The following is a 14,770-nucleotide window of genomic DNA, read 5'->3' as shown; positions in this document are numbered from 1 at the left end:
CATCGTCTCCAAACTGGATGTAGGCAATTGCCGAACCGGTATAAATCTTGGTGTTGTTCTTGTTGATTATTTTGTTCAATTTTTCTCCTGCCTGTTGTTATTTATTTTTCACTCGCAGTTGGTTGACGCTTCCGCACAACAGAAGAGCTCCACGATAAAGCAACCATCAACCACCATCATTTCCACAAATTTTTCACTACTCATATGAATTTTTTCGCCATAACAATCACGACAGTCTTGCTCCATACTTTTAATGGCTTCTACCAAGTACTCCAAACTGGTCTCTGAAGTTGGCTTTCGATCAAGGAGGCAATGCAAATACCACAGCTTAATCTCTTGCATCACTTTCAGGTTCTTTTTTCCATGTTGAAATGGCCCTATTGAAACCAAATTTGGAACAAAAGCTTTTTCGTTATGCCTGTGCAACACGTTAGGGATTCTAAATATGCAACTTCTAGCTGTTGATGGAGGATTCTGGTGAAGCTTTCCTCGAATTGAAGATACTATTAATTCCACACCATTTCTATTTTCACTCATCAAGGTTACCATATTCCCATTATTTTCTGCAATCACATCATCTCTTCTGTCCTCATCCCTAATTTGCATCACGGAGTGGTCACTAACATTGCTGCCTGCCATCTGGAACACCTTACTCCTATCAGGTAATATATGTTTTTAATAGAAGAAAAATGGTTATTCTATCTATAGGCTTAATTAATGTCTTCCCCTTGTAACGGATATTCGGTCTCACTTTAACTCATATGAAACTGAAATGTTCTCACTTAACCCCACAATCTCAAAAATTGCTTAAATTTTATCACTTTACCATCTTCATCCACAAAACTGTTAGGTGTGCTGACCTGACATGAACATTTTAGTATTTTTAGCTACTATAAAATTTGAAGTAATCATTTTTTTAAGAAACAGAGAAGGTGGTTTGGGTGTCATCATAAGTTGTTAAGTTCAATTTTTTTTAAGTAATCATTTTTATATTTTTTTTATTCTTGGTACGTACGTGGCAGACTTTTTAACAAAATACTGGATCCCTTTCATGCCACATTATCAATTTTGACAGTTTTTTGAACATACTTGACGGTGGAGGGCAAACTGAGATAGGTAATGACTTTGTGGAGGGTTAAGTGAGAAAATTTTAATTTCAAGGGTAAAGTGAGATTGAGTGTCTGTTACAAGAGGGAAACAATAATTAATCTTATTCTTTAAACCAAATATGTCGTCAATGCCTAGTGGAAAAGTGCATTAACTTGCAGACTAAATGGTCTCAAGTTCGAATCTCCATAGCACCTTGGTAATGTGTGTGTGTGTGAAAAACTTTTCCCCTTGTAGTTAGACTATCGCTTATCGATTGCTTGTATTCAAATGTGAAAAAAAAAAAAAAACAAACAAATATTGGAACAATATATTAAGATGGAATGCCTCTAAATCTAATCTGCTTAGCAGAAAATATAATAAAATGTAATCTGCTTTATGCATGCATGCGTGTAACACTTGTTTCATCACACAACTCTTTTTAGAGATAAATTTCATATTTGTAGTATCCGTTAGTAGCGACCAGTAAAAACATGCTTATGTTTGTCAATTACCTGTTGTCTAGGGGGAGATCGAGGCCTTACACACCACTGATTCACACATTATAGTATTATACATATATATATATATATATATAGGTAATTGACAAAGGTAAAGAGGAAAACGTTTGTTACCTGGGGTGTGCGTGGCTCTTCAATTGCAGACTCTCTCTTTTCTTTTTGCTTGGAAGAAACTCAAGGGAAGGAGATCCTCGGCCCCTCTTATAGCTATAGCGACTTCTAAGCATCCAATGTTGAAAATACTAATGCTCATTTTGCGATAAAAGTATCTAAAAAATTCTACAAGAATCAGGAATATAAATAACTTGGTGGAAGAGGCAATGTCGCCAAGATTAGTGGCTGGAATAACAGCAAAGAATAAGCCAAGTCGGCGGTGTCGAGTTTTCTAGATTATTTCACCATGATAACTTCAGATGAGGATTCTATTAAGACAAAGAAAGATTATTTACGTACCTGTCAGAATTCACCATGCTAAGATGAGGGTTGTATTGCAAGTAGATGAAGAAATTTCCACAAGTTGTGGTGAATTTAGTGTAAGTAATTAGAGGTTTCTGAATCAAGTATATATAACAAGTTTTCCACAAACGTAAACCGCTCTGCAAATTCTCAATTGCTATAGCTATACATAAATATTTATATACATGTAAGCAATTACAGCCTTGGTTTCATATTGAACATACAACATACACAAACAGCTTTCACAGCATTAGCTAAAAATTCACAGAGACAAGACATGACAGTGTATTAAGTAAATTTACAAAGACATTGGCCAAAACACAATTGCATGCCTAGTAGAAAGTCAGAATGGTATATATGGTCTGAATGAATGTCAAACCTAGGATCATGAGTGCAGCAGCAAATGACAAGATTGACCATGGATTGTTGAAATAATCGCGTCTGAGAATCGTCTGCCATCGGTGCCAGCGATCTTTATAATACGCATTCACATTCTTGGTGAGTTCTGCATAAGAGAAGTAGCCCGGGATGGTGTCATTGTAAAGCCTAGTGAAGAAACGAGCTATGTCCTCCTTGCTCAAGACCGTAGTTATAATTCCTCTCTGAATGAGAAGGTGTACATCTTTGCTAGACTTAATAAGGTTGTCCAACACCACAGCATAAGAGGTAATGTTAGAAATGGAGATGCTTGGATTGCACTGCTCATATGCGATGAGGTTTCTGAAGAGAGACTCTGCGTTCTCTCGAATGTTTACTGGCGGAATTTCCATCACTCCATTCTCGAAGGTTATGTCGAGCATGTTGTCACCAGTGTTTCGAAGCTTAAACTGAACTCCAGCTTGTAGAAGCTCTGACACAGATGGAATTGGTTCCCAGTAACTTTTGAACGTTAACTGTAACTGCGTATACGAGCCAAGCAAAGAGTTTCTTATGATGCCAAGTAAATGTTTGTTTTCCACTTCTTCATTGAGATGTGAAGACTGTGAGAAGGTGGAGTGCCTAAAGAAGTTGAGAGCAAGCTGGAACAGAGAATAGTTTGTTGGTTTTTCATTGTTTTCCCTTGTGTTGTGGAACAAACACTCAAGAACTCTCCAAGGAAGCTGGTTTTCGAGTAGAAACAAGTCGTTTATAAGCGCAGTGTGCATCCATAACGTGTAGAACACTGGATCATCCTTGTTACTAGGCACCACTCTTGCATACTTGCGGAAAAGTTCTATAATAAAGCAACCATCAACCACCATCATTTCTACAAATTTTTCACTGCTCATATCAATTTTTTCACCGTAGCAATCTCGACAGTGTTGTTCTGCACTTCTAATGAGCTCGATAAGGTACTCCAGCCTCGTCTCTGAAGTTGGTTTTCGGTCAAGGAGGCAATGCATATACCATAGCTTAATCTCTTCCATGACTTGCAGGTTCCTTTGTCCATGGTGAAATGGCCCTATTGAAACTAAATTCGGAAGAAAAGCTTTTTCGTTATGCCTGCGTAGCACGTTAGGGATTCTAAAGATGCAACTACAAGCTGGCAATGGAGGCTGCTGGTTAAGCTTTCCTCGAATCGAGGATGCTATTAATTCTACATCATGTCTGCTTTCACTCAAGATTCGCCTCATATTTTTTTCTGCAATCACATCTCAGTTCTGATGACTAAGTAGCACCGTGTAGAGGTCATTAACGTTGTTCTCTACCATCATGAACTCCTTTCTAGCTCCTAGTTAGCTAAAATCTGGTTTTGACAGAGGAAAATGGAAATTGTTACAACCAAATGTCATACAAAGATTGGAGCAATTAATGAATATATATTAACAAAAAATGTGCATTGAACCTCTAAATGGAAATTGTTACAACCAAATGTCCATTCAACAACTGCTATTCTTGCAATCCTGCAGGGTGAAACTGAGATCTAATTATCCCGTTCCACCGAAAATTCGAAGATGAGATTGATAAAAAAAGCATTTAATTAAGAAAAGTTGAGGGGTTTTAATAATTTGGGTTGACGTTCATTAACAATCTAACAATTTGTAGTGATTTCTGTGGTGTTTTTGACCTACATTGTAAAGGGGGATACATATGCATGCATTATGGATAAAGAGGAAGATTTGAGGCGTTACAGTTAACACATTGTATATATGAATTTAACGGGTAATTATTGATCAAAAGGTAAAGAGGAGAAACATGTTTCTTTCTTACCCGGGCATGCAAATTGCAATGCAAGTTCTAAAATTTATGCACCATGTTCATCGAATTTGATGCAATTCTCCAGTTGCAGGTGTTTTCTTGAGAGAATATTTTAATAGAGAGAAATTACAACAAAAAAAGACCAATAAGGGCATGTTTGTTTGACAGTATTAGGACAGGATTGGGCTATTTAGCACCAATCCTGTCTTGAACCAAACGCTTATTTAGCAACTGGACTATACAGAAGCATGGGCTTAACTAACACTAGCCCAAAACAACACACGGACTCGAGCCGAAACACCAACACTAAACCCTAAACCCTCTTCGTCTTCTCTCGCCTTCAACAGCGAAGCCAAAATCTTCGCTGGTCTTCAACAAGGCAAATCTTCGATCGTAGTTAAATCCTCGTTCGTAGTTAAATCTTCGTTCGTCTTCAAAGATTTGTCTTCGCTGTCGACAAACATGTAAGAGCCTTTTTCAAATTGTGTTTTGACATGGACAGTGAACTATCAATTGTGCTTACCCAGTACCAATTGATTGTTAACTAGCATTTCTTTCTTCGGAATTTGGACTCTGATCATTGAATCTCAAATGTGTTTCGTCTGTTTTGTGTATTTGGGGTCACTTTTCCGATTGGGTTTGGGTTTTGTTCTGGGTTTCTTTGTTGTTCTGGTTTAACTAATCTAACCTGGCAAAGCTACCAACCAAGTCATCTACTCCTTTTTCAAGCTGAGAAATAATGTGCATAACTATAGTCAAAATTGTGATTCACTAATCAATTCAGATTCATCTAATGCTTTGGAATTCAAAGCACTTTTGAAATTTAGATTCCTCACTTGTGAAAAATTTACATGTTCTCACTTTAAGATTGGTGCAAAACCATGTTTAAAAGCAAGTTGAAATAGTAAAAATCGGTTTTATCAAACAAGAACAAGAATATGTTAAATCCATGGATTTTTTCACATATGGTACTCATTGCAAAATGCTAGGTGAAACCAAAAAAAGGCCAGTTGCAATAATTTCCCTATCTGTTCAAGAGGGAAATCTTATTTCCACCTTAGAGAAATGCAAGAAGTCCAACACCAATATTGCAAACGATATATTTTCTTTGTATGACTATCTGTCTCAACTCTCTCTCTATCTCTACCAAAAAAGAAGCATGTCCTGTGCTGTTTATTTATTTATTGGTGATTTCATGTCCTTATTGGCAATCAAATTGATAATTCATTTTGCAGATGTGTTCTTTGTGCTGATTAGCATTGCTTAATTTAATACTTCTTTGTAGATTGTTACTTGTTAGGGGCTGTCCTAAGGCATACCATCCATCGTGCATCAAGCGGGACGAGTCTTCCTTTAAATCAAAGGCCAAGTGGAATTGTGGTATGCTACAATACATTAATAGCTTGTTCATTTTTCACCAAATTTTGTTTAGATTCTGTAGGCAATCTGGAAATGACTCATGTGTTTTAAGTTTTTCTCATGACTCCTCCTTGAAGAGGCACTCCTTTTCTCTTATTTTCGTGCCATTTTCTATTTCCAGTTGTGTTCTTATCACCATTCTCTATAACCATATGGGAAACGTAACCCTTTTCTAATAAAGACAGGATTTACATCCACATCTCTGAATACCATCTTTACACTTTAATGGGGGATTTGTAGAAGGTATGGTTGCAAAACTTTTGTGAAATTGTCTGTTCCCTTTTCACATGACGTTTCAATTTGGGGTCAGTTCTATTTTTCCAAGGCTTAGCTTTGTTATGAAATAAACCAGTTGCAACTTGCACGCCAAGACCATTAGTCTAGTGCTGCTACCTAGACAAGAACAAAATTTACGTTTCATCTGATTGTTTGTTAAAGCTGCATGTCTTAATTTATACCCCATGCACTTTTGAGTGTGATTCCATAAAAGAACTGATTGTTGAAAATGTCTCTAAAAACTAGTGAGTTGTAGCATGCATTTTTAACGGATAATCTGTAACAATAAGTGCAATACACTGACCTTCTTGTTATGGTTTTTCTTAATTAGGTAGCGTTATCTGCATCTAGAGAACATTAGCATATGATGCACCAATATATCCAGTTGGATATTCTTATATGTTACAAATTTATATGAGTAAGTTGTAGTTAAAATCTTGGTTTTCCTCTAGTGTTCTGTGATGGTATTTATCAGATCCTTGTATGTCATGCTGTCTATATATTGATATATATTGGTAATCTTTAGTTTTAGTTTCAATTTTATTGTATGACAATTGATTAATCTATGATGAATGGATTGCATTGGTGCACTTCAAATTAATTATATGTTTTTTTTTTTTAATGATAGCATAACCAATTGCAAAAGAATGGAGGAACAAGGCTTATCCAAGTGCACAGCACATGCCTAGAGGTTTTAGATCGTCTTCCTCTTCCACACCAAAACCATTTCCCCTAAACTTTAACCTAACTCTCATCCTATCCACCATGAGACTCATATCTCCAAGAACCCTCTACTGCTTGTCTTCCTCTTCGCTATCTCCTCCTTTTCTTCAGATTTCCCACTTTTCAACCTCTTCACCAGCTCACCATTTTCACAGTAACTATTCTTTCAGACGCCACGATGAGGATGTTCGGAATGTGAGGATTTCGGTTTGGTGGGACTTTGAGAACTGCCATTTGCCAGCCGGCGTCAACGTGTTCAAGGTAGCACATGCGATCACTGCAGCTATCAGGGCCAATGGGATAAAGGGCCCCATTCAGATCACGGCTTTATCAGGGCCAATGGGATAAAGGGCCCCATTCAGATCACGGCTTTCGGCGACATGTTGCAGTTGTCAAGGGCTAACCAGGAGGCCTTGTCCTCTACTGGGGTCAATCTTACTCATGTTCCTCACGGTTAGTCTGATTCTTCAACTTAACTGCTTATCATTTCTTTTTGTGTGGTGAGTTTTGTTGTAATGGCTGGAAAGGTGTATGAGTGCAGACTATGAGATGAATGATTTAGTTGCATAGATATAGTTGTTTGTATGTATGCCCGTATATTTCTATAATAAATATATATAAAAAAGTGCTCATATATTGAGGAAGATAAATGCTGAAACAACTTTGTTTCCTTTTGTGAATTATTTAATTCAATTTGCAAATGAATTGAAGTTGGGAATTATGTGGTGCAATGCTGAAATAAAGTAGCCTATAGTATACTCATACATGTATATTTGTAATTGTATCCTATGAGTGCAAGTGGTGCGACAGGGGTTGATTAAGTGGAAGATTGCGTGAAAAAATTGTATATAAAGTATCTGGGGGAATGCAGTTGTATATCTGATCTTTCGAGGTTCTAAAAGTGAAAGCATGAAACCTCCAAATATTCTGACCCTCTTGAGCTCTAGCACAGCAGAATGCTAAAGGTAGCACAATGGTACACACAATATATGTTGTTACTGAGTGCAATGATATACTGTTTAAGTTTTTTAAGAAATGTTTATTTTTTTAAAGTGATCTAAGCCAACACGTCTAGGATATGATAAAACTAAAGGTTGTTTTTACTACTACTCAAAGTTATGAGGTGAAAATAAGTAAATCAAACCCAAAAAAAAAAAAAAACACTTGAGGAGGATTGCTTTCAGCAACTTAGATAAATATAAGGACATTACATTTTTTGAAATCTCAAATTTTCATGGATGATATAAGGTTGTGTAAACAGTATTACGACAAAAAAGAAAAAAGAAAAAAGAAAAAAAAGAAGCATGTTATGGCAGCACATAGTGACCAATAATAGCACTAAAGGAGAACACAGTTAAGCAGTTAAAGGTGTAATTCTTTGAGGGTCTAGTGGCTGTTTAACATGGTATTAGGGCTCTAGTTGTCACCAAAATGAGTATGAGTCGCTAAAATTTATGAAATAACCAAAAAAAAAAATAAAAATAAAGGAAAGGAGAAACAAAGATCTAGATATGGCTATCAGCGTAACAATGCATAAATGTAGCGTTGACCTGGCATTGCTGCACAATCGGAGCAGTAACTTGCTTTGTTCTTCAATGCTCACAATTTGTAATAAAGTAAATAGATGTTCAAGTTTAATCTCCCCTTTGTATGCATAAAGTGTCCAAGGCTTGTTTTCTCAAGGGCTCTCTCTCAATTCCTCAAATGGGGACATGGGTATTTGTACTTCCCAGTATGAAGAATAGCTATATTTTTAACAGCTGCAGATCTCAGAGTCGACCGTCTCTAATCATGGTAAACTTCATCCATTTATAGTTGACTATAACATTCCAATAGTCAAGTATCGCAGATATGGTTAATTATGAGATTGTCAACTAATACTAGTATTCTATTATACATGAATTTGGTTAGGGGTCTGAAGGGGCTGCATATGACCTCTTTTAAGTGTTGCTATTTGAACTATCGCCTTTGATCCATATGCAATTCTTTTGGACAGTAGGCTGTACTTTAATATGCCGAATATAAATCTAGGACCCTTGTACATGACAGTTTATTTAATCTTGACTGTGCTTTTATCTTTGGGCTCGTTTTTGTTCAAAGTTAGTCATTGCTGGTTTGTTAGAGAAAGCATTTAAGATTTATGACTTGCAATCTAAGTCAGGATGCAAATTTCTCTTCATGTTGTTGTTCTTGGTAAAGAAGGTATTTTTATTTATTAATATTTTTATGCAGAATATATAAATTTTTGACCAATGGTATTTGATATGTATGTCATCATATTATGCAAGATGCCGTACTGGTGGTAAATGCTTAATGTACCTTCTGAAGTAAATTTCACCACTGATTTTACTGTTTGAAATAAAATTTCCACTTGAAATGGGTTTAACATGTGCATTCCCATCTGTGTCTGCGCATAGACATACATTCAGTTCTTGTATCCTAACCATATTATATTGCAAATATTTTCGTTATTGCAGGTGGAAAGAACAGTGCTGATAGGTCTCTTCTTGTAGATCTTATGTATTGGGTTTCTCAAAATCCCCCACCAGCACATCTTTTCTTAATTTCTGGTGACAGGGATTTTGCTAGCATTTTACACCGGTTAAGAATGAACAACTACAATATATTGCTAGCAAGTCCTGAAAATGCTCCTGGTGTCCTCTGCAGTGCTGCAAGTATCATGTGGCCATGGCATGCTTTGCTTACAGGTGAAAACCTCACTGGAAAGTATTTTAACCAACCACCTGATGGTCCCTATGGTTCTTGGTATGGCCATTACAAGGTACCTCTTGAAGACCCGTACTCAGTGGTTGAGCCTCCAGCACAGCCACAAACTGAGAAGTTGTCTGAACCTGGTTCAGATTCTAAGCCTCGTCCAATTCCTACTGCAGTCATGAAGCAAATTCGTCAGATATTGAAGTCACACCCTAAAGGAATCTCCATTACAGACCTTCGCATGGAGCTTGGGAAATGTAACTTGAGTATAGATAGAGACTTCTATGGGTATAAAAAGTTTTCCCGCTTTCTTTCACATATTTTAAATCTCCAATCGTTAGGTGATGGAAAATTTCTTGCACGTGGTGGAAGTGAAAAATCATCTGAACCATGTCAGTCCAATCTAGGTATGTCCACAGAATCTATTGCTGATAATGGAGGCCAGGATCTTAGTTTAGCCTCACGGTTAGATTGTGAGCACAAGTCTATTAATGTAAGTGCAAATAGAAAGTTGTCATCACCTGCATCCCATGAATCAAATGTGGAAGACCCTAATAGAGAATTGCAACAACCCTTTTCACCTAAATCGGATGGGAAGTCAATGTTGCCTCCTTCCCCTGAGAATGTGAAGTCTTCGGCAAAACCACTACTTTCTGCACTTGATGAGAAGTCACCATCCACTCCTTGCACTGAGAATGTGAAGACTTCAGTGCCCATTGATGGAAAGGTTGTCGAAGTGGCTAAAGAACAAGATAATGAGCTTCATTTTCCTCCAGCAGTTGCACAAGGTTCTTCATCTGAGGTGGGTTATTTTAAGTGGATTTGGAGACAATGGTTTGGCTATAGAGGTAATGTTTCAGGGACTAGAAGTCATGACGGTCAAGAAGATCATTACACTTCCGGTAATGCGACTGAGAAGGAAGGCCATGACACTCCAGTGAAACAGTGTACTTCTGTTGGTAACTCTGGACAAAGAAAAGATAAGGAAAAGTTAGTGGGATCAACGAGTCAGGTCGTTGATCAAGCACCTCACGTTTCATCTTCTTCATCCTACAATGAATCAGATAAGGACAACGAAACTGCGACAAGTTATGAAGTATATACTAATAAATCTAAAACAAGTCAAGGGTTTTTTGAGCAGATAGTAAACTGGTGTAAATTCTGGAGAAGTAGCCCGTGCTCTGATAAATTGAGTGATCAATCCTGTGACAGACCAAACCTGATGAACACTCACTCTCAAGAGCACATGCTCTTTTCAAAGGATTCATTTTGGCGTGACATGGGATCTTTCATGGACACACCTAAAGGATCAGTTCTTGCTTCCGAATCAAGGACCAGGTATCATTTACTCCTTTATTCTTTTTTGTGAATTATACACACACATACACACACCTAGTTCTAATCTTCACGTTTGTGTTACTTTGTGTAGTGGAATTCTTTTTTTGATTAAAAAACAATGATCCCAATTTCCTTTTATTTCGTCACAGGGATAATTCTGTCCAACTTTAGAACTAAGAATTTGCTAACATGTTTCTTGATTTTTTGTCTGATTCTTTAGGTCCTTAGATTTTGTAATAGAATACATATTATGTATGTACATAGGGTAATGTTCTCTTGCAAAATATCCGGCACGTATGTTGTAGTACTCTGAATTCAAATTTCAGATTGTAAGTTTGGCAAGAGAGAATTTCCTTATATATGTGTATATGTATGAAATTTAATCCCTTAAGAAGTCTTGGATATATTACAATGTTTTTGGAATGAAAATAACTGACATAATTTCTTCAAATTAGAAATCATTAAAGAAGGAAAAAAAGGATCCATATTCTTCATCTGAAATTCTGAATTTGTCCATGAGGCAGAAAATTTTGATGTTAGAGTTAAATGAATTGCATCAAGGCGGTGCAATAGAATTTAATTATGGGTGTAGGAACTCTTGCATTGAGGATACAAGATTGATCAGTCCATTTCGAGATTGCAAAAAGTACGAGAAACCTGAAGATAGGCTTTTTTTAGCCTCAGATTGTATTCAACGTACTTTCATACTCCTTAAGTTTTAAATAGTTCTCAATGATCCTTGCTCATACTGGAGTTGATATTCAAATATCCAGTCAATGGAACAGTTGAACCAAAATTGATTATTTTGCTGATTTTCTTTGATAGTATTGTTTGAACTTGGTTGCATCAGAAGTTGCTATTAAACTTGTATCTTAATGCTATCCTTGTGCTTCAATTGTTACAGGGAACAGATGGCACTGAATCTTCAGAAGGAAGGACCTTTGTTTCTTAGATCTCTCTGCAAAAGTGATCTCGTTCACTTGGTAGATTTGTTAATATCAGAAAAAAAATGGGTGGAAGAAAGCCCCTCCCAGACGTCACCATTCAAACTTACCTATCGCGATGGCAAGAGTTCTCTAGATCATTCTAATGATACAAATAGGTTGACATCCATCTTTTTGAATGAACCATCACAACATGACATACAAAGATCACGAGAACATGATGGAGGGGAAAAATGTCGGAATATTCCTCATAGTGGAGTTTCACTACCTGCCATTAAAAAGAAACCCTCCGACAGGTGTAGAATTGAGATAATAGCTGATTGCCAAAAGCTTGTAAATGAGATATTGAAAGAGTACCCAGAAGGATATAACATGGCCTTATTCAGAAAGTTGTTTCTTGATAGGTATGGCTACCACCTTGATTTGCATATGCTTGGTTATCAAAAGTTGTCATCCCTGTTACAAATGATGCCTGGGGTTAAAGTAGAGTCCTCTTACATCATTCCTGCTTGTAAGACTCCAAAAATGTTTGATATGGACAGTTATGTCCGTAATATCCAAAAACAGACTGTCAGTCATACAGTGGCTAATTCAGATAGTGAATTATCTGATGCGTCAACCAAGGATGATGTTAGCGACTCACCATGGGAAGAGCTGGGCCCTGTCGCCAACACATTGGAAAAATATGAAGTGGAAGTAGCATCAAGGAGGAAGGCAATAGGATCAACGGGTTTTGATTATGAACCGTCCCTTTCAGATGGCTTGTCAGATTCAGAAGGAGAGACTTCGCCCTTAACTGAATTAGAAGGAGAAGGTGCGGCCAGAGTGAACAAGGAAGATAGCTCCCTATTGCAGATCCTTGACTCGTGGTACAGCGGTAAGGATGGCAGAAGTAGCAAGGAGAGGTCAGAGAATTTTGAAGGGTTGGTTGATTTCACAAATGTTTCTAAGCTATCTGTTTCATCTGGAGTTGGCCCCATGAATGGTACTTGTTCGGCAAACAAAGCCCGCAAGCAAAGACCTCAAAAGAACTACTCTTTTGTTGCAGACTCTGGTGATAACAAGGACAAGCTATTTGATGGCATAGTAGGTAGCTTGAAGAAATCAAGTGAGCCAAGGATGAAGAGCTAGAGGGTTTAAATAATTAAGAGTGAGAGCAAGTCAATGAACATATATCTTCTACATTCGGAATAGATACTAGGAAATGTAGAACTTGAGTAATTAAGTGATGTAATTCCTGGTCACGCATCATTTTTTTGAAATTAGGTTTCGTTTACATATTTGATTTTTGTAAAAGGCGGAGCCATGATTCAGGATGTTGATATAGATTTTCCTATCCTGATTAATTTATAAGATACGGCATTTCAAAATAATTCGTTATTGATTGGCTTCCAATGTGTATATATGTGTTCCAGGATTCGCTTTCAGGAATAGTAGGCTTCCCAATGTATAGTTGCAAGAAATGGACCTACTGATACAGATACTGGCATCAAGCGGTATACAGAGGCAGTTTTATCAGGTAAAATTACTGTTACTGATCATAAATATAATTTTAAAATAAATTACAACATTTTACATGCAGAAAACATAGTCTATGTGCAAGAAATCACTAATACTTTGATTTCTCTATCTGTTTGTAACAGGAAGCAAGAATTAAGTTATGTTTCTTGTTGATTCACAATTTTGGTCTAATTCCTGATTCATTAGCTTTATAATATAATTGCATCTGTTCCTTTCTCTCTAAATTACAGACTGCAGTTTTCATAGGGTACTTTAGTACTAAAGTTTTTATATATAAATCTAGCAACCAAAAACATTGACCTAAGAAAAACTTTAGGGTTTAGTATTGATCAATGTTAACTTTCATAACCAATAATTAATATTCAAATTTTTGAAGTTTTCTTTTGGTTGTTGTAGATTTAATGGAACAAAATTAGAACTGTTAGTCTATTATATATATATATAGGAAATTAGAAAGAAACTGAGTAAATATTAATTCTTTCTTTTGTTGTTTATATATTTATAGTGACATTTGCATAATTCTTTCTATTTTTACGTTCATCTTTTCTTTGTATTTGTGCTCATCTCTAATTTGACTCAAATGAGTGATAGTGGACTGAAATTGTATGTGAGTCTGAAGTCTGCAAAATGCCAAATAAAAGGGACGTTTGATAACCTAGCTGCACTGCATCTGCATGCAACTCATTTTGGTAAGCAATGTGGACATTCATGGTCAACACATCCAGCTTCAAGCTTAATTATTTAAGGAATCAAAGCCCTAATCTGATCATTGTGGAAGATGGTGATTTCATTTGGGCTACAGGGCCAAGACATAAGCCCATTGTTGGACCAAAAGTCCAGTGTAATTTTTTAGAAAACCTGACGATTGTCTTTTTTATTTTTTTATTTTTGGGTTTGGTAGATGGTTTTAGGATAAACTTCATATACCAATCACTCGCAAATCAACACGTGTATATGTAAACTCGGATATTTCGAGTTTGTAAGAGTTCGAACTTATAATGTATGAGTTTATGGCTCGTGTCATGCTCACCCTTTGTCATTGAGCCACTTGTTCGAGTTAACAATATTAAAATACATAAAACAAGTTAATTCCATGGCATTTGCGTGTGAAAAACTCCTATCTTCTTGTAATTTAGATAATTACCTGCTTTCAAACAAAAAAACACACAAATCAAGATTGAATCCTCCCCCTCCATTCGATACAAATGTGAAAGGTCAAGAATAAATAATATTATATCATTTATCGTGAACGAATAAACCAACAAATGAAAGAAACCAATAATCATGACGTGAAGCTATTCTTGTGTTCATATTGCATTTAATTAATTAATTAATTAAGCAAAGAGGGGTGGCTTTGACACAATAAAATAATAATAATACTTATTACAAAGGTCATGGGATGAGAAGACTTGATTAAACAACGCAACGACACAATAATAATAGTTGTTATATGATTAGCATTTTTTTCTATTTTCAGTCAATATTGCAATGATATATAGAATAATTTTTTCACGTATTATTATGTTATTTGCCGAAAATAATAAAACAATATTTATTTTCAAATGAGTGTTTTTGCATAGGATAAGAAGACTT

At 36.3% G+C, this 14,770-nt stretch overlaps 3 protein-coding genes across 6 annotated transcripts in view; 1 reads left to right on the top strand and 2 right to left on the bottom strand.

Annotated features, from left to right (window-relative positions):
- The window catches only part of LOC117635677 (UPF0481 protein At3g47200-like), a 4,427-nt gene extending 2,666 nt beyond the window's left edge, over positions 1-1,761 (bottom strand). The window contains exons 1-2 of the mRNA XM_034370016.1: positions 1,722-1,761; positions 154-655 (exon numbers count right to left, since the gene is read on the bottom strand). Of these exons, the coding sequence (XP_034225907.1) occupies positions 154-639 (486 nt within the window). The 5' untranslated portion in view covers positions 640-655; positions 1,722-1,761. The remainder of the gene's footprint in view (positions 1-153; positions 656-1,721) is intronic.
- Positions 1,762-2,270: 509 nt separating this feature from the next.
- Positions 2,271-4,347, bottom strand: LOC117635661 (UPF0481 protein At3g47200-like). The gene is made up of 2 exons (XM_034369999.1): positions 4,254-4,347; positions 2,271-3,789 (listed from the first exon to the last, which is right to left on the bottom strand). Exon 2 carries the CDS (start codon positions 3,674-3,676, stop codon positions 2,396-2,398), a length of 1,281 nt encoding a protein of 426 aa, XP_034225890.1. The 5' UTR covers positions 3,677-3,789; positions 4,254-4,347; the 3' UTR covers positions 2,271-2,395.
- Positions 4,348-4,533: 186 nt separating this feature from the next.
- On the top strand, positions 4,534-13,029 carry LOC117635809. Of its 4 annotated transcripts, XM_034370175.1 has the most exons (7): positions 4,534-4,705; positions 5,527-5,621; positions 5,842-5,903; positions 6,565-6,977; positions 7,022-7,112; positions 9,137-10,712; positions 11,617-13,029. In XM_034370175.1, exons 4-7 carry the CDS (start codon positions 6,618-6,620, stop codon positions 12,785-12,787), a joined length of 3,198 nt encoding a protein of 1,065 aa, XP_034226066.1. In that variant the 5' UTR covers positions 4,534-4,705; positions 5,527-5,621; positions 5,842-5,903; positions 6,565-6,617; the 3' UTR covers positions 12,788-13,029. The 4 variants fall into 4 exon arrangements, with proteins under 4 accessions (XP_034226066.1, XP_034226065.1, XP_034226068.1 ...); XM_034370174.1 differs by lacking the exon at positions 5,842-5,903; XM_034370177.1 differs by lacking the exons at positions 4,534-4,705; positions 5,527-5,621; positions 5,842-5,903; positions 6,565-6,977 and having other exon boundaries at positions 6,997-7,624.
- Positions 13,030-14,770: the final 1,741 nt, after the last annotated feature.

This window comes from Prunus dulcis, chromosome 7, assembly GCF_902201215.1.
Source record: "Prunus dulcis chromosome 7, ALMONDv2, whole genome shotgun sequence".
Classification (NCBI taxonomy): Eukaryota; Viridiplantae; Streptophyta; class Magnoliopsida; order Rosales; family Rosaceae; genus Prunus; species Prunus dulcis.
This window is presented reverse-complemented; position numbering and strand designations above follow the sequence as displayed.